The sequence below is a fragment of the Rutilus rutilus genome (assembly GCF_951802725.1).
Source record: "Rutilus rutilus genome assembly, chromosome: 3".
Classification (NCBI taxonomy): domain Eukaryota; kingdom Metazoa; phylum Chordata; class Actinopteri; order Cypriniformes; family Leuciscidae; genus Rutilus; species Rutilus rutilus.
Window position 1 is genome coordinate 24,226,626 of NC_140211.1, and position 27,970 is coordinate 24,254,595.

At 38.1% G+C, this 27,970-nt stretch overlaps 1 protein-coding gene across 6 annotated transcripts; it reads left to right on the forward strand.

Moving 5' to 3' along the window:
• Nucleotides 1–1,874: 1,874 nt before the first annotated feature.
• On the forward strand, nt 1,875–27,937 carry esrp2 (epithelial splicing regulatory protein 2). Of its 6 annotated transcripts, none has more exons than XM_084404389.1 (17): nt 1,875–2,241; nt 4,616–4,768; nt 5,283–5,411; nt 13,760–13,873; nt 14,176–14,290; nt 15,492–15,587; nt 15,722–15,776; nt 16,021–16,131; nt 16,416–16,548; nt 18,410–18,452; nt 18,909–19,210; nt 19,857–20,090; nt 20,192–20,390; nt 20,930–21,128; nt 22,365–22,548; nt 25,045–25,146; nt 26,740–27,937. In XM_084404389.1, exons 1-16 carry the CDS (start codon nt 2,020–2,022, stop codon nt 25,129–25,131), a joined length of 2,376 nt encoding a protein of 791 aa, XP_084260515.1. In that variant the 5' UTR covers nt 1,875–2,019; the 3' UTR covers nt 25,132–25,146; nt 26,740–27,937. The 6 variants fall into 6 exon arrangements, with proteins under 6 accessions (XP_084260515.1, XP_084260516.1, XP_084260514.1 ...); XM_084404390.1 differs by having other exon boundaries at nt 16,024–16,131; XM_084404392.1 differs by lacking the exon at nt 1,875–2,241 and adding an exon at nt 4,315–4,453.
• The last annotated feature ends 33 nt before the right edge of the window (nt 27,938–27,970 follow it).

Genomic DNA, 27,970 nt, shown 5'->3' on the forward strand with positions numbered 1-27,970 from the left:
GTTGGCCTATCTGAAGGACATCACCGGACCCCTGATGGATCCCCTTCAGTTTGCTTACAGAGCAAACAGGTCTGTGGATGATGCAGTCAACATGGGACTGCACTATATCCTGCAACATCTTGACAGACCTGGGACTTATGCACGGATCTTATTCGTGGACTTCAGTTCGGCCTTCAATACCATCATGCCTGATCTTCTCACAGCCAAACTGACTCAGCTCTCCATGCCATCCACAATCTGTCAGTGGATCTCCAGCTTCCTGACGGACCGGCAGCAGCTAGTGAGACTGGGGAAACTCACATCCAGGACCCTCACCATCAGCACTGGCGCCCCCCAAGGGTGCGTTCTCTCCCCACTGCTCTTCTCCCTGTACACTAATGACTGCACTTCTAAAGACCCCTCTGTCAAGCTCCTGAAATTTGCAGACGACACCACTGTCATCGGTCTCATCCAAAATGGTGACGAGTCTGCTTACAGACTGGGGGTTGAACAGCTGGCTGTCTGGTGCAGTTATAACAACCTTGAGCTGAACACGCTCAAAACAGTGGAGATGATCGTGGACTTCAGGAGAAACACCCCAGCACTCCCCCCTCTCACCATCATGAACAGCACTGTGGAAGCAGTGGAGTCATTCAGGTTCCTGGGCTCTACCATCTCCCAGGACCTGAAGTGGGCAAATCACATTGACTCCATTGTGAAAAAGGCCCAGCAGAGACTGTACTTCCTTCGCCAGCTGAAGAAGTTCAATCTGCCACAGGAGCTGCTGATCCAGTTCTACTCAGCCGTCATTGAGTCTGTCTTAAGCACTTCCATCACTGTCTGGTTTGGTTCAGCTACCAAATCGGACATCAGGAGACTACAACGGACAGTCCGGACTGCAGAGAGGATTATTGGTGCCCCCCTGCCAACCCTCCAGGACCTGTACTCTTCCAGAGTGAGGAAGAGAGCAGGTAAAATCATCACAGACTCCACTCACCCTGGACACCCCCTGTTTGAACTGTTACCGTCAGGACGGCGACACAGATCACTGGCCACAAGAACTTCCAGGCACAGGAACAGTTTCTTTCCACAGGCCATTTCCCTTCTGAACACTTAACATGCCCCCCAAAGCATATGCCTGTAAGTGCAATACTCCCACTGTCTAGTGCAATAAACTCAGGTGATATTTATATCTATATTATTCATACTACTCAAAATACTGTAAATATGTTTATAATCTGTAACATGCGCTAGACTCCCACTGTCTAGTGTAATATTCTCTAATTCAGGTGATATTTATATTATTCATACTACTCAAAATACTGTAAATATGTTCATAATCTGTAAATGTTTATTCAGACTAAACCCAACTGTGACCCTACTTTTTTACTTTTATACTATTTTTATTTATTTTTTATATATTTTCATTCTTAGAATTTGTATTACTGTGTTCTTGTTGTATTTGTATTTGTATATGTGCACTGGAAGCTTCAGTACCAAGAAAAATTCCTTGTGGGTGCAAGCACACTTGGCAATAAAGCTCTTTCTGATTCTTTCTGATTCTGATTCTGATTCTGATTCTGAACAGGATACTTCTAGTGATATGGATAGCCTCATTTCTCCTCAGTATTCCCGTCATTGTAACTCACACTTTGGGAGAAGTTCACGGACAACAACAGTGTACTTTCAGGGAGTACAAGACTGACATCCAAGAGGCTGTGTTGCTCATTTTAGAAACTCTTATAGGCTTCATCATCCCCTTTTTCACTATGTTGGTCTGTTACGGCTGCCTCTTTAGTCGCATAGCGCAGATGAACTTCAAGTCCAAGCGTAAATCGACAGTTCTCATCTGCAGTGTGGTTGTGATGTTCGCGTTCTGTTGGATACCTCATCATGTGGGGAACTTCCTTTCCCTCATCTCACTTGCTCTCAAGCATTCAAACCCAAACATGGCAGAAAGTTTGGAGGACGCCAGCTCCACAATGACCATTATAGCAGGAGCCCTGGTGTTCATCAGTAGCTCAATCAATCCAGTGCTTTATGTGTTTGCCGCACGTACCTTCCGCAGCTCGCTCCGGGAAACTGGAATACAGAAGCTGTTCCAACATCTGTCAAGTTCAGCATCTGGTGAAGGGAATAAAGAGTTATCATTCGTGTCCAAAAGACAAAGTTCACACAGCACCAACTCACAGTGTCTCACAGACTCAAAACTGCCTGAAGATGTGGCTGTGGAATCATACATCAGTGTCTCAAATTGACCCTGTAAGAAGCTTTATATAACATTATCAAAATTAACCATTATAACTGTTGTCTCTCATGAAAGAGTGCGTGAAACTTTAAATGTAATTTTGTATTTCAGAATTGTATTGAAATGTAAACAAACTGAAATCATTTTTAGTCAAATATTTGCTTGTGCCTTTTTTTTTGCGTTTTAGGTATACTCACTGAGACGTTTCTTAAATTGCAACTGCAGATTCTACAATGAAAACACTTACATTTGTGATATAACTCAAGTGCCTTTATAAGTGTCTATCTGGGATTAAATGCATTATGACTTCAACATGTTCCTTTTTCTCATATTGCAACGTGTGTGTTTGTGTGCCTCTTTTAACGGCGTGAAAGAGGAAGCAGGAATTAAAAGGAACAGAGGTCAGTCTGGAAGAATATACCATCTGTGCCACTGAAATTCTCCTTTCATCTTAGAATTAAACATCAGTTATTTTTCAAAACCCAAACATTTACATATCTTGCATAGGCCCGCTTTTCAAATCAGAAGAAAAACTCACCAGGCTGTTTCTTCTGTGAAATCGTTACTTGACACATTTTAGTGACAGACCTTTATTGGTATTGAAAAGTATAACATTTTAATATATTGCATTTTTGAAAGGCAAAAATTGTAGCCTATCTATCTGAGTAAGAGCGGTGACGTGAGAGATGCTCGTCTTGACCTGTGTTTCTACATTTCTCTCTCTTTTACAACACAAATACAATGACTGAAAGAATCAGCTGACCGTTGCTCAAGATGAAACCAGAGAGAGAAGGAGGGAGATGCTTGACTATCTGAGTCTAGAAGGCATCGAATCTTCACTTAAGTTTGCCACGCAATGGAAAAGTGAGAGGACTGGTAGACAAACATTCTCTGTCTGACTTTTTTTGTCCAATTAAATTACTGACGCAGGCACACAATAGCACTGAATAATAGAAACAAAACTCAGATCTCAACGCACTTGCTTCTATATATAGAAAATGCATGTAGGAGCCAAGGATAGGTTTGAGCTCCCAAATTAGCTATTAGGCTATTTATTAATTGATTTTTTCTGTGCCATTCAATAATGTACTATCATTACTTTTTTTTGTCTTTCATTTGGTATCATTTACCAAATTTGACATTAAAACTGTTTCTTTTTCTTTTGTCCTGTTGTGATTTCTTTGTCATCCTACATAGCCGATAATTGTTTGTTTTTTTCTTTAGAGAGAAGCTGAATGGATTAAACACTCAAAAGCATTAGGCCAACATATTCAAGAAAAAAACAGGCTATATTAAGAAGCAAATTCAAAATGATACATTAAATACATAGATACATAAAATAAAAAACCAACAACAACTATGTCCTAGTAGGTCTGTTGATTTACGACGTTTCTGGCATCGAATCCTTCCGGCAGATTGTAGTTGCAAGGTGCAATGAGTAAGACCCGCCCCTAAACGTCATATAAAATAAGTGAAGTGTGATTGGTGGTTCAATGTGCCAGTCAAACTTCCCCTTCATAACTGCAAAAGCGAATGCATAAACAGAATAAACTAACAAATGCAGCACAATTAATGTCGATAGTCTCAAACCTTGTCTTGTGAGATTATCAGCCTATTGATTTGTCTAGTAGTGAGAGTGGCAGAGGAGAGTTTTGGCAGATTGTGTTTATGAAAGCGCACTGGCCATATCTAAAATACAACTTTTAATAATTAAAGACTTTATTTAGGCAACTGATATGGCGAGCGAGTGTTCACATCAGTTAAAATTATGAACACACATAGGCTATATTTCAAAGCTACTGTTTATTTCTTCAAACGTAAAACTTTTTTTTTTTAACTTAAAAAAAAGAAAAGAACAGAAGGTAGAGTAGGCTGGCTAGGCAGCACAGCTATAGGTGTGTGTAGCAGCAAAGCAAGACAACGTGAATTCTGATCTTATCTCCCACTTCCTAGAGCATATAAACCAATCCGAGCGGGTTACATAGGTTCCGTGACAATACGCCCCGCCCTCACCTTTACAAACCAACCAATCAAAGCGCTCCCCCAGGAGATTGACTCCAAACAGGGAGGCCGAACCAAAACCAGGTAACCAAGAAAAAACGAGACAGCGAGAAAAGCCTTCAGGGCTTGTTATGGGGTAGCGTGAGACGAACCAGGACTTTTTTCTGCCTTCTTTACCAGTCAAACCAGTAACTCTGGATAGAGAGCACACAAGTACAGCAACAGGTAGAGTCTCGTGCCGCACTCTCTCTCGTGTCCTTCTCTTGGAGTAATCTTCTGTCCTTCCTCGTGTACTTCAATTGAATTTCCATTTCTTTTGTTTGCTTCTCTTGGAGAAAGGTGAACCCTCGTGTTACTGTTTTATTTGATCTTTGCTCTTAATTGTAGTTTTTACCCTTGTGGTCCCTGATGGCTTCGCACAGTGATACTCTGGTGGTGTTCTTTGGGGCAACAGCTGGTGCAAATGGGGGTAAACTGGGGTCGGATGAAAGGGAATTAATTCTCTTGGTGTGGCAAATTGTGGATCTACATGAGAATAAGGTACGGACCTTTTGACCCTGATGTAAGGTCTCTAACTTTAAACTACCCACAATGTGCTAGTATTAGAAACCACATTGACAGCTGACATTCACCAACAAGGTGCGCTTTCAGATAGTTAAATGCGCTACATTGTGATTTACATTATATTCAACAGCTGTTTAATTTGACGATCTATTTGACAACTTGATTAGAGCATTATAATGCGATCTTTTTTGAGTCACGAGATACGAAAGCGTGCTTTTTTTGGTGCATGTCATCGCCTGTAGGTCAGTAACCCTGCCGTGTCTGCTTTGCATTTACACAAACACACTGCCGAGAATGATATCAACATCTTTGCTATAGTAACTCGGTGTCAAAGCCACTGAGCTGCCTACTTAGACCAGCATTGGTGCGTGGAGAACATTGAACATTTGTTTCTGTGTTCTCGACGGCCAGGTGTGTAAGGGCGCGCCAATGACAAAACCCGCTAGAGTTGCATTGCGAGGCCGTTTGAAAGAGATAATGTTGTTAACAGGTGGGCGAGCTTCAGCGGACTCTAGTACAGCCGGACAGTGTGGACCTGTCGGAGCAGTGCAAGGAGGAGACCGGGCTCACGGCGGAGGAACTGTGCAAGGCCGAGCCGCTGGAGAGCGTCCTGCAGCAGGTGAGAGAGAGAGAGAGAGAGAGAGAGACGCCTTCATGCAGTCTGTCGGTCTGTGTCTTTATACAGTGTTTGTGTATCTTATGGCCGATGCTTAGGAATGTTTTAGACATTTTAGTCTGTAATATAAGGTACAGTATGTCAGCATAAGGTAAGAAGTCTTTGGCATTGCACACTTGGATTGATTTTTAAATGGCTTGCTCTGTGGTTTGGGTGTGGGAAGGAAGGCACAGACGCTCTGCTCTAAGCGAGTGTGCAGGTCTAGTCTTGTTGTTGACTGGTGTGTTCAGCAGACATCTGGAAGACGGAATGTTTACTTGCGAGTGCACCCACCTGAGACCCATTGAGTTGAGAGTGAGCAAGAGTGATACGAATACAGGGGGATGAACAGAATAACAGAGAGGGAATACAATGAAAATAAATATTTCTTTAGTAGAATTAATAGTCTTTCTTTTCATCTGCTGTCCATGTTAAGCTCATTTATCGAGCTGGATCTGGATAGTTAAGGGTTGCTCCCAAGTTTTGCACATATGTTTTGACAAAAGGCGGATGTCGCCAAACGTGTTTCTCAACTGTGACGCAGAGAGATTTGTTTGTACTCTGTAAACCTGTTCCCACCCCCCACTGTTTCATAATGGACACCTTCTCATTACTATCCCACAGAAAAGTATTTAGAGCTCAGAGTCTAAGCTCAGTTGTGGGACTAGGCGATTGTTGGAATGTACATATTTCTTTAAAAAGAAATTACGTACAAATGAGGGACCTAAATGCTGTAATTTTCTCACATTTGTATTGCATACCTTTGTTACATTCAGGTGGTGGCATTTGCAGGTTATCTTGATTTAGTTGTAGCCTATCCCCAAGGGGCTCTGTTAATATTAACTAGTGAAATCAATTTCTCCCTGCCAGAGAGAGAAAGACAGACACTATCAAACCATTGGTTCAGTTCAGTTTCTCCTGTTGTGTTTGTCCTTCTGGTTTAGCTGGATAGGCAGGTATGTTTCAGTTTAGTTTGCGCCAACCCCTGGTTTTTAGCGGTGTTCAAAACCATAGTAACTTGTGCTCCACGGCCAAGGTTATGGTCTGGGTAAGAGATCTCAAACCAAAATCGGACCAATCAGCTGTGAGCAAAGTGACACATCTCTGACACAATAGTCACTACCCCAGTTTTTTTTCTTTCTCCATATTAAAGGCCACTACATAGTAAAATATTTTTTAAATAACACTTTCTGGCTTTTAGTGATGAATCATGATTATTTATTATAATTATTTGATCTATCTAAACATATACAGATAATATGTAATATAAATAAGATTTGGAATTAGTAGATAAAGATTTAAAAAGGATCTATCCATCCATCATCTATCAATCTATCATGCATTCATGTAGTTCATATTATTCAATCTGTTAATCTTCGTCAGAAGAAAGAAAAGAATCTTGCTGATTCCCTTCACGAGAAGTGAATCACAGTTTCTCTGCTTCAAGGCATGTGATTGGCTGTTCGCTACTGATGTGTTTTTTTACAATAACAATATCATTTTATTTTATCTTTGTTATAAAAATAAGATAACATTTTTTTATAAACAATAGGTTAAATACAGTATATGAAAAATACAAGTGAAATAAAGAGTGCTTGAAGTTTTTCAGGTACAGTAGCATTCAAGGAAGAAATTGAATAATCAAATGTAAAAAAACCTCCATTCATTGAATGAATTAAATGTACACTGATTGTTATTAAAACCACAAATTAGAGCACAGCCTTAAGTTCTTTTCGTTAACTCTTTTTAACATCAAGTATGTACTTTTTAAATTCTTAACTGTTTCTTTATTGCTCCAACGTGTCAATAACTTTAAGCAGGTCTCTGCTGCACAAATATATTTACATACTGCGATTTACACCATATAGGAAAATCTCTAGCACTATACACTTTATATTGTCACCACAATATATTTAACGCCATACCCAGCCCTATAATGAACAGTGAGGAGTTTGGAGGAAGGGCTGACAGAGTCTCACTCTGGTACGGCGGTCTGATGAGGACCTTGGCCTGTTGGCTTCAGTGAAAGATTCTTTCAAGAAAGATCCCATATTTATTGAATTGTAACACAACTTAACATCCATTTTCTCACTGTTGTGACTCACTGGTTGATAAAATAGGTTCTCACCCGTGTGTCTGGGTTAAGAAAACAGGTATTTGGAAGGCTTTTAATGTGGCTCATTCTATCTTACTAACAGACTTAAGTCAAAGTCAAACCTGTTTTTCTGAGCTTTAGTGGCTGATCCGTGCTGTGCATTTATAGCTGCTGGCACTCTCTGGATGACTCGCTTTGGCTTTGCACCTGCCTTTAGACGCTAACGCTGTGGGAATGGTGTGATGTTAACACATCTGTGTGGGTGTGAGGGAGAAAAGACTTTAAGCAGAATAAAATTGTTACTATGAGCTCAAGAGTGTGTTTGTGGGAGAAAAGGATCTTGGGTGTGTTTAAGAGACAGCGGGTGTGTTAGAGAAAGTGTGTGTGTGTTGTTCTCTGAGCTTGCTGAGGAAGCACATCAGGCTGGCAGGAGCATGTCAGTACCTGTGTGATGAGCAGAGAGCTTTATTACTCTACAGACTGTCAATGCTCATGTAGGATTCTAAGAAATGCCTCTATGAAAGGATGAGTGACACATTCATCCATCCTTTCATTCAGCCTTAGAGCAGAAAGCACAGACTTCCCATCAGTGAAATGGTCATTTATATAGACATGAATTAGATGGGTTTGAGTCTCATTTACAGAATTGTATAAAGTAAGTACAGAATGGATGGATTAAGTTAAAACCGGTTGTATGTGATTGTTGCTTAAACATCCTGGTAGTTCCCCGGTACATCCTGTTACCTTATCTTACAACACTCCCACTTTACTTTATCCTGCACACTCTGGGTGAGTTTCACTCAAAAGTAAGCATCACTATGTATGTCCTACAAACTTTGAAGGGCAGAATACCTAAAGTGAGTACAGGGCATTACTGTGTCTCACAATTTCATAATTTGTTACACCCTTCACAAAAAAAAAGATTTTGATTCCTAACATTACCTTAATTACATGTCAGAACATTTCATGTTTATAGCTATTAAGATTGTTTGATGCAAACCTTTGCATCTAATATTGCTTCTCTATATCTTCATTTCAGAATTATTAAATCAGATTTTCAAATTATTTTATTAAATTGCATGCTTAGTGTTTGATAAACATGAAATCATACCACCCCTCCAAAGTTTGGGGTCAGTTATCCTGAAAAAAGTATTCTAAATGATAAATGATCATTTTTCACAAAACATGTTTAGGCAGCACAACGGTTTTCAATGTTTATGATGATAAGAAATGTTTCTTGAGCAGCAAATCAGTCTATTAGAATGATTTCTGAAGGATCATGTGACATTGAAGACTGGAGTATTGATGCTGAAAATTCAGCTTTGCCATCACAGGAATAAATAGCATTTTATAATTTACTAAAATAGAAAACAGTTCTTTTATAACTGTTATAACATTTCAGAAAATTACAGCTTTTACTTTTTTGATCAAATAAATGTAGCCTTGGTGAGCAGAAGAGACTTCTTTCAAAAGCATAAAATCTTACTGATGCCAAAACCTTTGAACAGTAGTGTATGTAAGAAATATTTTCTGCTGATATCCCTTGTGTGTACGCGAGCGATTGATGGATTTAAAAATCCACAGGTTTCAAAATCATGTGGTCATAAGTGGCAATTTCCGTAAATGACCATCATAAGTGCACTTTACTAATAGTCTTAAGGAACAACCTTTCATAGAGGGATTTTGTTGCTCACTTGCTTTTTGATTGACCTTAAATAGGACCATTTGGTGTCTTTATACATGCGTACACACACACACACACACACACACACACACACACACACACACACACACACACACACACTGAGCAAACATGGCTTAACAAGACAACCCAAATGATTGTCATGCTAAAGATCAAATGTATTTCTCACTCTCAATGACATCATGGTAGAGGAGAATGTGAAACTGAAACTCAGAAGTTTAACTACCTTTTTTATCACATTTTAATCACACAAACACTTTTTTTTCCTTCGTACTGGAGAGGCTAGTTTGCTCATTCTGTCTTTTTGCTTAATATACAAATTAATCAAATGAATCATCATTGTTTTGATTGCATTTTTGCAATCTCATATAAATTGCATTTCATATAAAGAAGGAAATAAACCCCATTTGGCCAGTGAAACGATACCCTTCATATCTTGCTTCATATCTGGAGTTTGATCTGCTCTAATCATTTGTAGGCACAGGGTGTGTCTGTGTTTTAGCTCAATGTTTGTGTAGTAGAAATTAGTTTTGCACTTAATTATTGCAGTTGCTAATTTGTGCAAGGTGGGGTTGTGCAGTAAAAACAGTCATGAACACAATACAAAAGCACGCACTTACAAAATAATACATTCACTGTATACCACTAAAGCTTTCCTTGAGATGTAAAGCTCTTGAATTATACTTTTGGAATTGTCAGGTATTTACAAAAGTCTTGTTAGTTAAGCTCTTAATGACTAACTGAAGCCTCGTATTAGGATGAGGTATGAAGATGGACAGGTTGTGTAGAAAAACAGCACGTCATCCAAGAGCATGACGGAAATGTACACTAGCTGAATAAGCTGCAGTTCTACCTTCAGATGTTTTCAATTGGTTGAGAGCTTTAAACTGCGCTAGAATTTTCAGAAATTTCCCAGCTTGTAGATTTGTAAGGTTAAACGATTGTCACCGTGCCTTGGCTGCTTTTACTTTTTTGCTCTGGGTAAAGGCAACGTTGGCTTCTGTTATCAGTGCTGGCCTAAATGATATGAAAATTAGGCCACAAAGGTTCTATCTGTTCTCTTATTGCATGCTAGAGTCTGACACACACTGTAATGGTTCATCCCTTCTCTGTTGTAATTCATTGCAGATTGGCTTATATCTTTGAAATGTTCAATGATTCCTTTCCCCAACTGTTGTTCTGAGCAGTGACGAGGCCAGACATTTTAAAGTGAGTGGACCTTGGTAAAATAGGATGGACCTCTATGCCTACTCTTAAATTACATTATTTTACAATACATGGGATAAAAATAATTTGACAGTTAGGATTAGTTAAATCAAGTGAGGGATAATGTACATCCAGCTGGTTGTTATCTCAGAATAAACCCCCGACAGGGTGATCTGAGATAACAACCGGCTGGATGTACATTATCCCGCTTATTACACGACTACTTGCCACATAAGTAAATAATTAGACTCTAAATTTTTTTTTTATTAGCTCTTTAAACGCAAAGCATCCTTGGAGAGAGCAGCTGCTAACGCAGCAAGTTCAAATTAGACGGACATTTAAGGGACACTGTACAGTCATACCACTTATTACTCAGCATTTCGCCACATAAATAATTATGGGGAATAGAGATATTGATTTGATATTAAACGGTTCTAAAATCACACCTGATTGTTATCTTATAATCCAACAGTGGACAAAACGGTCGTCACAAAATGTATGAAACGAGAGAGCTAGTCCAAAATACTGGAACACATAATTAAATAACTGTACTCAATATAATATTTTATTAGCTCACCAAACGCAAAACTTCCACAAAGAAAAAACGTTCCTAGCAAACGTATAGCACTGCTGGCTTCAGTTACCTGGATGAGCCTGTGTTATCTGTTTTCGGGGAATAACGTACCGCTTGATGGCGCGATTTGACCAATTAGAATCAAGGATTCCAAAGAGCTGTGTAATAGGTAATAATGTGTTTTATTGAAAATAACTAAATCCATTTATAAAAAAAACTCAAATAAAACTAAAAGGTGGCACTGAGGCTGGGCAAGGATTAGCCTTCACCTGGCCATGGAACAGAGACAAAAGGTTTCTTACTCAAACCACTGCCTGCTGCTGCTTCTGATTGCTTTTACATTCAGTGGGCCGGTGCCACCCTGGACCTTATGTAGCATCGCCACTGGAGTCTTGTTTGATCAAAAAGCCCCTTTGTGTGTGTGTGTGGTTTTAATGTTACAGAGAAATTGTGTATCACAATATATTTTATACATTTATCTAATTTATAAAATCCTTTTTATAACCTTTTGGTTTTGACTCTTTTTGGGACAATCCAATGAATAAAATGCTTTTAAAATAAATGTTGACACATAATAATTAATTTGTTTATACAGCATATTTTCAATTTATGAAGGCAAACCAAAAGATGAGTCTAGGCAAAAAATGGCTTTACATTAGTTAACACTTGAGTTAAAAATAGAACACACAAAACAATAAAACTGATATTATAAAACTGATCGTACCAGCTCTTATTCAGAGTCTTTGTAAAATTGTGTATTTTAATAAGGCAAGTTGCTTGGCAACCACAAACAACTAAACTTTGCTTCATTCAGAGCCTAAGAACAGCCCTTTATAACACATTCTTCTTTGTTTTGACATGTTTCTTCGACGCTGTAACGTGAATAACATGAAGTACTCAAATCAATTGTCAAGTCATAGTTGGTGGTTTGCCTGTACTGCTCTTGACTGATGCAGAGATGGATACGTTTACTAAACATCTATAATGGTTCATTAAAGACTCGATGTTTTTGTTAAACACAGGTGAATGTGGGAGCCCCTATAGCTGGGAATGAACAGTTGCTGTGTTTTAAGAGTAGGACAAACACATTGTTTGTTTTGTCATCTAACGCTCTCTGTCATGTGAAATACTTCATCCGAAATGACTGCCATGGCTCACTTCCTGTATTTTCACCAAACCAGTCTGACCAGTTGCTTAATAACAAGCACACGCATGCGCTTGTACACGAAGCAGCATGTGCACATATTACAACATACTGTGGGTGCCCTCTGTGCTGCCCTTGACACTGCTTGTTTTTAAACTGAAACTCCTGAACTTCCTACTGCAGTTTAGTTTACAAGCTACTAATAATGATAAACTAATAATAAATCTTTTAGTGTCTCCTGTGATTGCCTGTATCTGTGGTTTGTGTGAGGTCTTTTGCTTTTACCGGTGTGCAGGGAATAATTGCTTTTTTTTTGTGGAAAGCTGTTATATATACACAGTACTATTCAAAGGTTTGGGGTTGGTAAGATTTTATGGGTGTATGAAAGTGCATAAGTGCATTTTACTAACAGCCTTAAAGGGTTAGGTCACCCAAAAATGAAAATGCTGTCATTAATTACTCGCCTTCATGTCGTTCCAAACCCGTAAGACTTTTATTCATCTTTGGAACGCGAATTATTTTATTTTTAATAAAATATGAGCCCATTCTGTACTCTCCACATAGACGTCTACACAACTACCACTTTGAGGCTTCAAAATGGTCATAAAGAGATCGTAAAACTAATCCATTAGAATTGAGCGGTTTAGTCCAAAATTTACTGAAGAGACCCAATCACTTTGTGATGAACAGACTAAATTTAGGCTTTTATTCACATGTAAACATTGATCAGCGAACAAACAGCAGCTCAACAACCCAACCTGTTTGGTGTGCGAGAACAAACCTCATTGGTTCTTGTTGAAACTCAAACGTGCTGCGTAACATGAGAATGAATCTCATTTGTTCTCGCCCGTCAAGTGAGCATGCTTGAGCTTTAGTTTATCATATAACTGATGTGTGAGTTGATGAATGTTTGTATGTGAATGAATAAAAGCCTAAATTAAATCTGTTCAGCGTATTAAGTGATCATGTCTGTTCAGAAAATTTGGACTTAACCGCTCAATTCATATGGATTCGTTTTACAATCTCTCTATAAATCTTTTTGAAGCGTCAAAATGTCAGTTGTGTAGCTGGAGAATTAAATGGAGAATTCGATTTTTTTTTTTTTTGGTGAACTGACGCTTTAAGTAACGACCTTTCGTAGGGGATTTTGTTGCTCACAGACCTATCTTACAGATAGCTTTCCTTTCTGAGCCCGTATGCTCTCCAAGGCAGCATTAATTTGAACAAAAATACTGTAAAAACAGTATTATTGTGAAATATTATTTGACTACATTTTTAAAGGAATGATTTTTTTCCTTGCAAAGCTGCATTGTCAGCATAATTTCTCCAGTCTACAATGTCACATGATCCTTCAGAAATCATTCTAATATACTGATTTGCTGCTCAAGTAACATTTCTTATATTATCAATGTTGAAAACACTTTTTATTCATTAAAAACAAAAACAAAACTTACTGACCCCAAATCTTTGAACAGTGTAGATATAAAGGGAAGTGAATCTAATGCTGTGGTGTTTTAGATTAGAAATGTTTTTATTTAATTTTTTCTTCCCCATTCCTTCTCTCTTTAAATGCTTTTATTTCTGTCTCCAGTTTCATCAGTCGGTGTCAGCTGAACTAAAGTCTCTGGGCAGAAGTTCCTACACACTTTGTGTGGACGGACCACTTCTTATCCGACAGGTGCTGCACCCCGAGGCCTCCAAAAAGGTAATCTGCAAACACACCTTCATCCTTGAGTGTATGTTTTAACTGAAATGAAAAAGTGTGTGTTTTTCTGACATTTCTAAATTAGCTGTCAGTTTGAGGTATAATCTGTTTAGCAGCAACATGTTATAATCTTCACAGGAATGTTATGTCATCCAGAGGACATTAAAGAGCTCTCAATCCATTCTGCCTTATACCTTTTCCTCTTTCTTTACTGTTCTCTCTCTTCTGCCCTTCCCTCAGGCTCCTCCTAAACATTTTCCTACCTGCATCCACCTAATTTGCCTTTGTGTGTTTTGTTGTAGAATCTGGTTCTGCCAGAGTGCTTCTACACGTTTGTGGACTTGAAGAAAGAGTTTCACAAATGCTGCCCCAACGCAGGCCCCATGAAAGATCTCACTATGTCCTCCATGCTGGACTGTATCCTGCATATGCTTTTTGGTTTTACTCTGTGTGTGTGTGTCTGTGTGTGTGTCTGTCACTTTTTATTTTTTATATATATATATATATATATATAAAAAAAAAAAATATATATATATATATATATATATATATATATATATAGTGTAGCGTAGCATAGTCAAAAGTTTGGAAACATTACTATTTTTAATGTTTTTGTAAGAAGTTTCTTCTGCTCATCAAGCCTGCATTTATTTGATCAAAAATACAGAAAAAACATTAATATTGTGAAATATTATTACAACTTAAAATAAGTTTTCGATTTATAATAATAATTATTTAAAATAATTTATTCCTGTGACGCAAAGCTGAATTTTCAGCATCATTACTCCAGTCTTCAGTGTCACATGTGACATCCAGTCTATCACATGATCCTTTAGAAATCATTCTAATATTATGATTTATTATGAGTGTTGGAAACAGTTCTGCTGCCTAATATATTTGATGAATAAAAGGTTAAAAAGAACTGTATTTATTCAAAATAAAAAAATATTTTCTAATAGTAATAATATAAATCTTCTTTACTATCACTTTTTATCAATTTAACACATCCTTGCTGAATAAAAGAATTGATTTATTTCAAAAAAAGAAAGAAAAAAATTACTGACCAGTAGTGTATATTGTTGTTACAAAAGACTTTTTTTTTTTTTTTTTTTTTTTTTTTTCATCAAAGTATCCTAAAAAAGTATCACAGGTTATGAAAAAATATTAAGCAGCAAAACTGTTTCCAACTTTGATAATGAATCATCATATTAGAATGATTTCTAAAGGATCATGTGATAGACTAGAGTAATGATCCTAAAAATTCAGCTTTGCATCACAGAAATAAATGATAATTTAAAGTATAATAAATTGAAAACCAATTATTTTAAATTGTAATAATATCACAATATTATTATTATTATTTTTATTATTATTATTTTATCAAATAAATGCAGGCTTGATGAGCAGAAGAAACTTCTTTCAAAAACATTAAAAATAGTAATGTTTCCAAACTTTTGACCTGTACTGTGTATACTATATATATTTTTTTTTTTCTTTTTTTTTTCTTTTTTTTTTGCATGTACTAGTTCTTTTCAAAAGCATGTTCAGCTGTTTTAGTAGGAATATGTGCATTCATGTGTGTGCATATGTCATGTATGTGCCTTAACGCTGCTGTCAGACGTGTGTATTCCAGCGGTGGTGGAGCAGGAGGCCGGACTGAGGGAAGTGGAGAACATGGTTCTGGTAATGCTGCACCTCCTGGCTGAGCCTTACAGTGAGTCATGCAGAGTTGTGGATTGATCTGTACCGTTTATATATTGAGACAACATGTTACGTATTTCACTTTTGATGTGCACAACTGACCAGGTTGCTTGTGATCTCATAATTAAACTTTTTTTCTTTTTGTAGATCACAAATTCTCAACTTTTGAAACTGTAAACTACAAGTTCGAATCTGGAGCGTGGTATGTACTCAGTCACATTTGCTGTGGTCTTTTTGTTGTTGTAAACAAACAGTGTATTTTGTTTGTGTAAGCAGTGAGAAGTTTCCCTTCTACTGCTGCTGACCAAAAAGTAATTTGTTGAGAGCTGTTGATTTTGACCATAGGTTTCAAAATACATCTGTGGAGCTTTCTCATTATAATACCCATAAGACTGCTTCTGAGCATGAGGTTTATCTGTATGTCTGCATATGTGCACTGTTTCCAGCAGTAAGACAGAAGCTGTGGACAGCGAGACGGTCATCAGAGCTCGTGGGTTGCCATGGCAGTCGTCTGATCAGGACATTGCTCGCTTCTTCAAGGGCCTCAACATTGCCAAGTAAGATTACATCTCAGCGTAACACTGAAACACACACTCACAATGACACTGAGCATGCACTCAGAAAAGACCCTTTAGGACACATTAACAGTGTAATGCAAAACTCTGTAAAAACTCGAAGGCAAATCCAGCCAAATGTCACATCAGGACTTTCTTTCACCAGTGGAAAAGGTTTATTTGGAATGTGAAAGCTGATGCATCATAACGAGCAAATTGTTCAAGGTTACAAACTAGTTTTTAAATGTTGCATCTCTATCTTTCTTTGATTTGTGTGTGTGTATCAGAGGCGGCGTTGCGCTGTGTTTAAATGCTCAGGGCCGGAGGAACGGGGAAGCTCTGGTGCGCTTCATAAACTCTGAGCACAGAGACATGGCACTGGATCGACATAAACACCACATGGGCAACAGATACATTGAAGTGAGTTCACCTCTTTACAGCATCTCAACCATGAGCTTGTTTAGTTTTACTCGCATCAGCTGTTCTAACAATATGCATAGTCCCAATACTCACTTTAGTCTGAGATAATCCTAATTCTTCTATATTAAATGTACACTAGGCATGTGAGAAACAAAATGTTCTCATAACCGACTTATCTGAGTTGAGGATGAATTTAGAGAGTTTTTTGGAGAGTTTACCATGACAGTCTAACAGCATTCTAAAGCACAGCACACCAAAGAAGCTGCATATCTAATTTCATTCTTTTTAAAGCTTTGTTGCTAAAATAAGAAAAAAACATTTAACCTCATTGTCAAATCGACCATCTTGATTCACATTTTCAATTCACATTTATTTCTGTAGCGTTTTTCACTATACATATCGTTTCAACGCAACTTTACACTTTCTACATTACAATTTAATGTTATCAGAAATGTACAGTTCTAAGATAATACAAATCATGCCGTTAGCTAATATCATGTATTCATTTAGACAGAGAAAATGAGCTCATTAAAGCAATTATTACAAGTTGTGATCGTAATGATTACAATACATAGAAAATTGGGTGTCATCTGAAGAGCTCGTAGGGGTTGCCATCATCTCTTCACAGGTGTTTTGTCATCTGAAGTCTTCATAAGAGGCTAGATTCTAACTGAAGCTGGTGTAATCTCTAGTTACGGGCATCCTGAGGTTGATACCAAAAGCAAATGGAAAATAATTAGTGTAGCTGCTGTTCATAACGTTTCAAACAATACATGGTCATATCCGAATGAGCTTTATGCCAAGTATGTTTACACATACAAGGAATTTGTCTTGGTGACTGAGGCTTCCACAGCACAGACAGAATGACAGTTATGAGATGCAGATGATAAAAATACACAATATACAAAATAGACAATTGACAATATGTGTGTGTTATATACAAATTTAAGGCAATGTAAATAGGAGGTATATGCTTCTGATCTGACATATACCCTCTGGAAAGCAAGGTTATGATATGCATTATGTGAATGCTAGGCTAAAGGGATGCATCTTTAATCTAGATTTAAACTGGGAGAGTGAGTCATAGCCCCAAACATTATCAGGTAGGCTATTCCAGAGCTAAACTTAGGAGCTAAATGTGAAAACGCTCTCCCTCCTTTAGTGGACTTAGAAATCGTTTTTTGTAGTGTTTTGTAATCTTAAAGAGTGTGATGGATTGTAAGGCGATAGAGGATAGAAGAGCTAAACTGTTTAGGACCTTATAGTTCACTAGCAATACTTTGTAACCTATATGGAACTTAATAGGTAACCAGTGTAGAGATGATAAAATTGGTGTTATATGTTCATATATTTTTTTGACCTGGTAAGAACTCAAGCTACAATTTAATCCAAAATGCTGCTGCTAGTTTGAGGATGCAGAACAACCACATATGCAATACAGTAATCCAGTCCAGAGGTCATGAATGCATGAACTAACTTTTCTGCATAAGAAACCGTTTGAAAAAATCAAGAAAGTGATTTTTCTGAGGTGGATAAAGGCTATTTTTGTAATATGATTTTTGAAAGACATGTTGCTGTCTAATAACACCCATGTCTTTAACTGGGGCAGCGTTGACAAGCAGTTTCTGTGCTCCTGAATGTTTCTGTGTGTGCAGAGCGATCTCTGATCTTTGTGTGCGAGTAAAGTGTGTGTATGCGCTTCAATGAAAGCAGTGCATTAATTTAGAAAAGCAATTAAACTTTTTTTTTTTTTTACGTATACCTTCCAGTCAATCAAAATCGAGTATTCAGACAGACCATGGTATAAACGGCTATATACAATAAGCATCATGGTTGACATTCTGCATTTATTTTGTTACAGGTGTATAAAGCGACTGGGGAGGAATTTCTGAAGATTGCAGGAGGTGAGACATTTACATGAAGTCTTCAGCTGTAATAGGAGTAGACTCTTAGCATTTGTAGAGTAAATCTCTGTCTGTTATTCCCTGGTGTGTGTGTGTTTGTGTGTGTTCACCCCCCCTGTGGGAATGAAAGGCTCTTTGTGAGTCTTTTTCCTTTGCTGACTCATGTTGGGCAGGTAGATGGGGAATCTACCCCCCCCCCCCCTCTCCTGCCCCCCTGATCTGGCCAGGCCACAGAGAAAGGGAGCCGTTCCCTCAGGGAGGAAGATGGGTCAGCAGCCTCTCAAAAGCCTCACACTTCCCTCACACACAGCAGGTGTAAAAGTACAGCGGCCTGCCGAGATATCATTACAGTGCGTGTGGATGTGTCTGCTGAAAGCTTTTAGAGCAGCTGAGAGTGTCTCTGACATTCTGTAACTACTCACCATTTTAAATGTAAAATTCCCACTCTTTTGACAGGCACATCCAATGAAGTAGCTCAGTTCCTTTCTAAGGAAAACCAGGTGATAATCCGAATGCGCGGGCTTCCATTCACTGCTACTCCTCAGGATGTCCTGGGCTTCCTGGGCCCAGAGAGCCCGGTGACGGACGGGATGGAGGGGCTTCTGTTTGTGAAGTACCCAGATGGACGTCCCACAGGCGATGCATTTGTTCTCTTTGCTTGTGAGGAATATGCCCAGAATTCCCTGAAGAAGCACAAACAGGTCCTGGGCAAGAGATACATCGAGCTGTTCCGCAGCACTGCAGCTGAGGTCCAGCAGGTACTGATGCGTTTTATTTAACCCTTAGTGACCCAAGCATTGCTTTTCATGATGCGTTACTTTTTCACCTTTTAACATGTCTTTAGGAAGTCATTATCTTAAAATGCAAAAAATATATTTTTTTAACTAATGTATGTATTTTAATACCATTTAATAAAAAATAATCTATGAATGAGAAAATGATGAAACGGCACAGAAAACAGCTAAAAACAAGGAATAATTGTGTACCCTTCATTTTGACTTTCAGGCTCCATTGTGTAAGAACAATAGAAATGTTTTGATCCCCTAATGCCCTCTGTGCATGTTTTGCTAATGGTCTCAAAGTTATGTACTTTTAAAATTTCAAGGCATGTAAACCTTTTCCCGTCAGTAGACGCACAGAAATTTAATTAAAAAATATGATGTCAAAAGTTTGCTTGGTAGAGGATATAAGCTGTGGCAGTTAATATGCATTTCTCCCTAACATGTATTACAGCAGTTATGTTTTTACCCACATTTTGTGAACATTTTTATTATTGCAATTCTGCTACGCTGAGGATTAATCGGAACAAAAAAACAAACAAATTGACTTTTGTGTAAATTTTTTAGGAAACCAACATCTACTACTTTATTGCCATTTCCTTGACCTCTTGTATCTTGTAACTAGGTGCTGAATCGCTACATGTCCACTCCACTGATCTCTACACTTCCTCCTCCTCCTCCGATGGTATCTATGCCTGTGTTAGCCACGCCACCCTTCATCACCACTGGAAACACACGAGACTGCATCCGACTGAGAGGTCTGCCATACACCGCCGCCATCGAGGACATCCTAGAGTTTATGGGGGAACACACCATTGATATCAAACCACATGGAGTGCACATGGTCCTTAACCAGCAGGTGACTTAATTAGGAACCTAATGAAACAAAAATCATCAGGCCTTATTAGAATGACACTTTGACCTACCTTTTTTTTGTCTTTTCTCTGTCCATCTTTCTAGGGTCGACCCTCTGGTGATGCCTTCATTCAGATGAAGTCATCTGACCGTGCATTTATGGTGTCTCAGAAGTGCCACAAGAAGATGATGAAGGATCGTTATGTGGAGGTGTTCCAGTGCTCCACTGAGGAGATGAGCTTTGTGCTGATGGGGGGAACTCTTAACCGCAGCGGCCTGTCGCCGCCTCCTTGCAAACTACCTTGTAAGAAACTGTCTGAATGGAAGCTTTCATTTTATGGAGATTTTTTTTATTTTTTTATTTCAAATGCTTGTAGATGGAACTGCTCTGTTCATTTGGGTTAGTATTCAGCCTGAGCCAGCAGCTGTAAACAGTTCCTGTTTTAAAGACACTGATCTGTGTGCAGTGTTCCAGTCTGTTTGAGATTAGATTTCAGCTTATCTGCAAGAAAGCAGTGTGATCACCTCTTTCATGGATCTAAAGGTGCAACATTTTGGCATTTAGAAAGAGCAAGCCTGTAGCGGCACTAAAGGAAGGGCTGTTTACTGAGTGATTCGATCTGGTTGTTTGACCTTGGCTTGAGAATGGTCCGTATGTGCTCACGCCACATCAGAGGACACTGTAGTTGTTCCTGTGCCATATGAGCTAAGTATACATGACATTCACATACTTGTGCAAGGTCAGCTGTGTGTGTATGAGAGAGATTTACACATTGCCTCTTCTGGTGAAAACAAATTTATTTGTTTATTTTAATATAAAGCACTTTATCTTGTCCCACTCAGGTCTATCTCCACCAACATACACTGCATTTCATGCGACTCCAACTATGATTCCCACTGAGGCAGCGTTGTATCAGTCCCCCCTGCTGGCCACTCCAAGAACTCCACAGGCCCCAACACACAGCCCTGCACATGCTTTAGCCTACTATTCTCCACAGCTTTACATGAACATGAACATGAGCTACACCACCTACTACCCAAGGTACAAGACAAAAATATGTGCAAAGATTTGACCAGTTTTCATTCCACCTGGTTAAAGGGTTGGAATATGGTGAAAGTAAATTGACTATTTTATTTATTAAACCGTGTCGTGTCACCTTTTTAGAAAAAATTATGAATGTATTAGTAGTAATAATAATCACTAACTTTACTTTCAGCAAGAAAAATACACTACTGTTGTAGGATAGGTGTCAAAATATGTCAATATATTTCTAATAAATCCTGTTCTTTTGAACTTTCTATTCATCAAAAAATTCTGCAAATAAATGCATCACAGTTTTCGCAAAACCATTAAGCAGCACAACTTTTTTCAACATTGATAACTGTAAGAAATAAAATTAAAAACAGTTTCTTAACACCTTGTCTACACAGGATGCGAGTGGCGTGACACGACTTCAAACAATGGGCATCATTTTGAAATCATCTTACAACAGGGTTCACATGTGATTTATGAAACATTTGTGTGCCGCCAATCGCATTGCACGAATGATTGTACGTTGATAAATGTGGTGGCTGAAAACAATCATCATTTAAATATCATGCCCCTAGAAATGTACAGTTTAGAAGCCTTGCCCCTAGTATTTACGAAATGGAGAAACGTAACCTGGCCAAGAAGAGGAAGTAATCTCACGAAAGAGAAACTGATCTTATTCCAAAAACACCTGTTAACCTTGTAATTGCAAACTGACACAAAGGACAAATGCTTTGTTGCGTCCAGTGTAGACATGGTGTTAACAGCAAATCAGCATATTAGAATGATTTCTGAAGGATCATGTGACACTGAAGACACACATATTGAGTAATGATGCTCAAAATTCAGCTTTACCATCACAGGAATAAATTACATTTGAACAAATATATTAAAATAGAAAACTTTTTTCATTATTATTGTAATATTTCACAACATTACTGTTTTATGGCATTTTTTTATCAAATAAATGCAGCCTTTGAGAGCATAAGTGACCCCAAACCTTTGAATGGTAGTGTTGTTTATTCGTCTAACTGTGCCATTTAACAGTTGCCTAGCTACTTATCAACTTCACACATTAACATAAAATGTGTGGTCACGTATACATCAATCAGCTGTTTTACAACAGCTTCAAATGTAGCTCCTCCAATCAGAATTTAAATTCTAAACTGTCCATTTTATAATGTCATTTGTTTTGTCACTTTATAAATCTATTTTCCATGATTTAAAACCTTTTTTCTCACTGAATAGTCCACCGGTCTCTCCCTCCACGATGAGTTATTTTGCGGCCCCGCCGGGTTCAGTAGCGGCAGCTGTGGCGGCCCAGTCTGCCCCTGCCCTCCTCCCCCCTCAGCCCGGAGCACTGGTGCGAATGCAGGGCCTGCCGTACAACGCCGGGGTCAAAGACATCCTCAGCTTCTTTCAGGGATATCAGGTGACTCTTCATTCCACTACTCACTCACTCATTCATTAAGGTTCTCAAGTTCAAAAACATGTTAAAAAAAAACTAGGGTTTCCCAAGCAGTGCACCTCTCACCTGAGACTTTATCAGGACCCTGCTTCTGTTGGATAAGCAGCAGACATCTTAAGAAGTTTCGTTTGTATTGTAGTGTTGTATAGCATAGTGTTTTATGATGAATCATTGTGTACATTTTGTCCTCTCATTAGCTGACAGCCGATTAGGCGGAGACTTCAGAGGACGGTATGACACCTGCACTCAGAGAAGGAGGGAAGGGGGTTATAACAGACAAGAGGGATGGTTAGGTGGAAAAGCGTGCTGCTTTGTTTTGGGCACGGGTCTGTGTGTGGTCTGTATGGAGATTTTCCAGATGTGTGGTGGGGATGGTAGTACAACTGTCTTCGGCATGCAGAGTACCTGCGCTCTCCTCTAAGGCGTGCGTTTACCTGAGCGGTGTGCGTGTTACACTGTTCACAAAGCGTAGCACAGTGGCGCGTGTGTGAAATGCTGAGTTCAGGTTTGACTCCTGGCTGAACCAATGAAATGGATCCGAGCCCAGTCCACCCTCCAAGTGTGCTTTTAACCTCTGATACAAAATGCACACTATGGGACTCTGTGTGCGGGAAGTGTTTCTTTTTTGGCAGGTGGTCTGCAGGCCCCCCTCTTTCTTTCTATATTGTGCATTCATGCTTAAACATCTTATATGCAACCCTGTACAATGTGTACTGTTCTTCTCTTCTCTTTTTTTTTTTTTTTTTTTGCAGTGCAGTGAATTTTGGGTGGTGTGTTGAATGCCTGGGCATACACTGGTGTCACTACTTTGGTTCTGAATGATAAAAGGCACTACGCTTCAGACCTGTGTTTGAACCTTTTAAATGACCTGTAATACTTGAATTAGTCTTTAACGAATACTTCAGTATGCCCAGTACTTTTGTTTACATTTAGTTTTTACATTTTCAAACATACTGTAGACTTAGGGGTCTGAATATGTGCTCTGACAATGATTTGATTCTTATTAAATTAAATCAGGAATTTGGAATTTAATTACACTTATACCAAGATTACGGTAGTCTGTCTGAATACTACTAAAGTTCCCATATTCTCGATACATTAATTCTTATATACAATTAAATGCATAAATAAAATGTAAAATAATCTATTTTTTAAATAAGACATTTATTTTACAAAACATTTCCATGTCAGATTCTGTTCTTTTGAGCTTTATATTCATCAAAGATTCCTTTAAAAAATAAAGTATAACAGCTTCCACCAATATATTAAGCAGCAAAAACCATTCTTAATATTGAAGATATTTCTTTAAACACAACACACACACACACACACACACACACACACACACACACACACACACACACACACACACACACACACACACACACACACACACACACACACACACACACACACACACACACACACACACACACACACACAGAGTCAAAAGAAAGGCTGCATTTATTAGACCAAAAATACAGTACAAACAGTAATATTGTGAAATGTTATTACGATTTAAAAAATATTGTTTTCTATTTGAATATATTTTAAAGGAACTGTATGTAAGATTGTGGCCAAAACTGGTACTGCAATCACTTTCAAATTACTGTAGAGCGTTGTATCCTCTCCCCCTTCCCCCTGACTCGAGGTTGCCAGATATGCTGCAGGATCCAGCAGAAACATTTGTAGCTGCAGCTGTGGTAACTAGAGCAGAGCTGGCAACCCGGATGCCAAAATACTGCTGACTTCGTGATTGGTAGATAGGTGGAGGGTGGCGTATCAGGCCAAAACACAACATGACAACATCAACATCAGTTGAGGGCTACAACTTCACTTTTAAATGACAATATCCTAGCCGGACTACTGTTGTCAGTGATATAAGTATTCGAAATGAACATGATTTCTTTTTTTTTTTTTTTTTTTATCACTGAAATGAACATGATTTCTTAATGTCTAATGACATATCAGGGCCATTTTATGATTAATTGAAATACATTTCTTGCATACGGTTCCTTTAAAATGTCATTTATTCCTATGGTGGCAAAGCTGAATTTTCAGCATCATTACTCTATACTTATTCTCTATTACTTTAGTATCACATGATCCCCCAGAAGTCATTTGAATATGCTGATTTGATTCTCAAGAAACTTTTCTTATTATCAATGTTAAAAAACGGTTTTGCTGCTTAATATTATCTTTCAGGATACTTTGAATAGAAAGGTCAAAATAATTGATTTAAAAATGGAAATCTTTGATCAATTTAATGCATCTTATTTTTTTTATATGATGATCAATTCAACACTGTAATTTAAGTTTTTTCACTGCCATGTCAATGCACATCTTTTGACACCCTTAGTAGAAATGCATACTACTCTAGCGTGACCTGTAGCTGAAGTGCTGATTGTTGTGAGTGTAACGTGAGGCCTGTGGCACTGACTGTGGCTCGTTGTGCTGTAGTACGCTCCTGAAGACTACAGCAGCTTGGTTGGAGTGAGTGAGCAGGGCCGGAGCCTGATTCAGCCTAAAGAGTGGCTTTGTCTGTAAGGGCAGCCCCTCCAGGTAAGCTCCCATCATGCCCCGTGACCCGAACCCCTCGCTTCTGCATGGACTAATACGCTAACTCCTCCTCTCAGGGGTGACCCCCAGTCGGTACTGCAGTGCAGTAATGCTCTTCTGTTTTAGAATATGTGTAAATCAATCTTCAATCTCTGCTTCATGCATAATTTACTCCCAGTATGCTTAAATGATCTGTGTGCTGCTGTTTTAAGAAGCTTGTTGTAATGATGCTTTCTCTCCGATGTGACTTATTGGTTTGGGATTTGATTGTCATCATTGTTCTTAACTTGCTGCAAGTCTCCAGCCTTTTCCTAAGGGATTCCTAATGAATGGCTAAGTATATATATACTTTCACATCTTTTCTGCTGATTTGATTGACTGACTGTAAGATGACAAATTCTGTGTGTGGAGGGTTTATGCAAAAATGCTTAAATGGTGTTTAATCCAAACTCAAATCCTGTTTCTCTCTATAGAACTCTGTGTGCTGTATGTGCATGTGGAGGGATCTTGCCCTTCTATATATTTATTTCTAAATGCCACCTCTGGAACATGTACAATAGTGGCCAAAAGTGATCTTTATTCAAAATCTCCCTTTATTCAAATATTATTAAAAACTGTTCATTTGTAAGTTAAGTTGTACTTGGAATCAATTTTGTGATAACGCAATGAAACTGCAATGTTATGTCATTAAGTCATACAAAGAAATTATGAACGCATGAAAAAACAAAAGAGAACCAATCAAATATTAATAGATTGTAGTCAATGTGTGCTTTTTCCTGTGAGCTTTTTGCACAGTAAAATAAAACCAGTAGTATACTGAAAAACCAAATAATTTAACAAAGTTTACCGTTTTTGTTCTTCCCCCCATATTTGAGATATACATATATATATATATATATATATATATATATATATATATATATATATATATATATATATATATATATATATATATATATCTCAAAATGGGGGGAAGAACAAAAACGGTAAACTTTGTTAAATTATTTGGTTTTTCAGTATCTCCTCATTTTGACTTGTAGAGTCATTAAAATGAATATCCCCCTCCGGGCATCACTTTTGACCACTACAGTGTGTGTTTCTGGAAATGGTTTGGAAACATTACTATGTTTAATGTTTTTGAAAGAAGTCTCTTTTGCTCATCAAACCTGCATTTATTTGATCAAAAATACAGTACAAACAGTAATATTGTAAAATATTATTACAATTTAACATAATGGTTTTCTATTTGAATGTACTTTAAAATACATTTTATTTCTGTGATGCAAAGGTGAATTTTCATCATCCAATCTACAGTGCCTCATGATCCTTCAGAAATAATTCTAATATGCTGCTAATATAATTTTCAGGATTCTTTGATGAATAAAAAGTAAAAAAAAGAACATTAATTTGAAATATTTTTTTTATCAAATAAATGAAGGCTTGATGAGCATAAGAGACTTAAAACCAAAACAAAAAAAACATTAAAAATAGTAATACTTCCAAACTTTTGACCGGCACTGTGTATGTATGTATGTATGTATGTATGTAAAATGCATGTATATATTTACTTGGTTTTTAAATGTTGTTTTGGTGTAGCTCCAGGCGGACTCGGTGCTCGTGCTGTATAACTGGAGTGGTCAGCGTAGTGGGGAGGCACTGGTGACCTTCCCCAGTGAGAAAGCAGCGAGACATGCTGTAGCCGAATGCTCCAATCTTCCCTTCTCCGGCCATCCCATCCGCCTGGTTTGCTGCGAGTGACCGCTACACCCACTAAGGGAGGACCGTACTTCACCTGTCTTACCCCTTTCTCCATCATTGCCTGTCTTTTGGCTTTTCAGACAGTTGTCCCGTTGTTCCTGACACAAAGTAGTAGTTTAGGAGGGGACCTGACGCAGAAGCACTGTATATATGTTTATATACACACAAGCTAAACATCTCAGTAGCACTGCCTCACTGCTTGTGTATGTGTGTGAGGAAAATTGAGATCAATGGCATGCATGCTAAACTCATCCTGTCTTTTGATGTCAACTGCTCTTCTATCCTAACTCAAGACCTTAAAGCAAACTTATAAGCCTTGCAAGCCATCAGTTTATGGAACAAGAGATCTTCCTGTTGGGCAGTCCAGTTAGGCACTAGAGAAACAAAATGCAATGCAATACTTATTGCCATTATGGAATGTTATGTAAAAAGCCAAATATGTTCTTTAAAATACTGTAAGACCATAAAAAGCATGATGGTTTTCCCAGTGTACCTCTGCACTATTGGACTGACTCAGCCTTCAGACTTATTCCTTATTTAATAGAGATCAGACCAAGTATGTACTCCATAGACTTGCATGAACTGATTTTTAGTTTAATCCATTCGAAAAGTGAAAATTTTATTTAAAGTTAAAGATGAGCTGTTTGTGTGATCTACATGCTTCACTGCTCATTCTTTAAAGGAATTGAATTGATAGAGGTGTGTATTCTGTTGCCCCCAGACTGACCCCATGAGCGATTATGTGCAGATTGAACTATGCTGTGGTCTCACCTTGTTTTGGACTTTGCAATGTTTTGGAATTGTTGTCTACGTCAGTTGTTTTTTCTACTGATGGTAGGCTGCTTGAATCATGAATTTTTTTTTTTCGATATGTATTTCATGACAACATTACCCGGAGTGCAATACAGGCTGAACAAAATGTCACACCTCTCTAGTGAAAGAAGGGGCATTTTTCCTTAAAATGTATGAAATGTGTATGTATGTGTAAATGTGATTCTTATATGCAACAAATAAATTGATATTGCTCTGACCATCAGCATGTCAAAGTGGTAACGTGAAATGTTTTGGA

What these genes read in the sequence shown, in the direction of transcription:
- esrp2 (XM_084404388.1), top strand. Translation starts at nt 2,020, where the DNA reads ATGTGTTTGCCGCACGTACCTTCCGCAGCTCGCTCCGGGAAACTGGAA. An exon ending in CCTCCTGGCTGAGCCTTACA is followed by an intron (nt 15,588 to 15,721) that starts GTGAGTCATGCA and finishes TTCTTTTTGTAG; the next exon opens with ATCACAAATTCTCAACTTTT. An exon ending in ACATGGTCCTTAACCAGCAG is followed by an intron (nt 20,091 to 20,191) that starts GTGACTTAATTA and finishes CCATCTTTCTAG; the next exon opens with GGTCGACCCTCTGGTGATGC.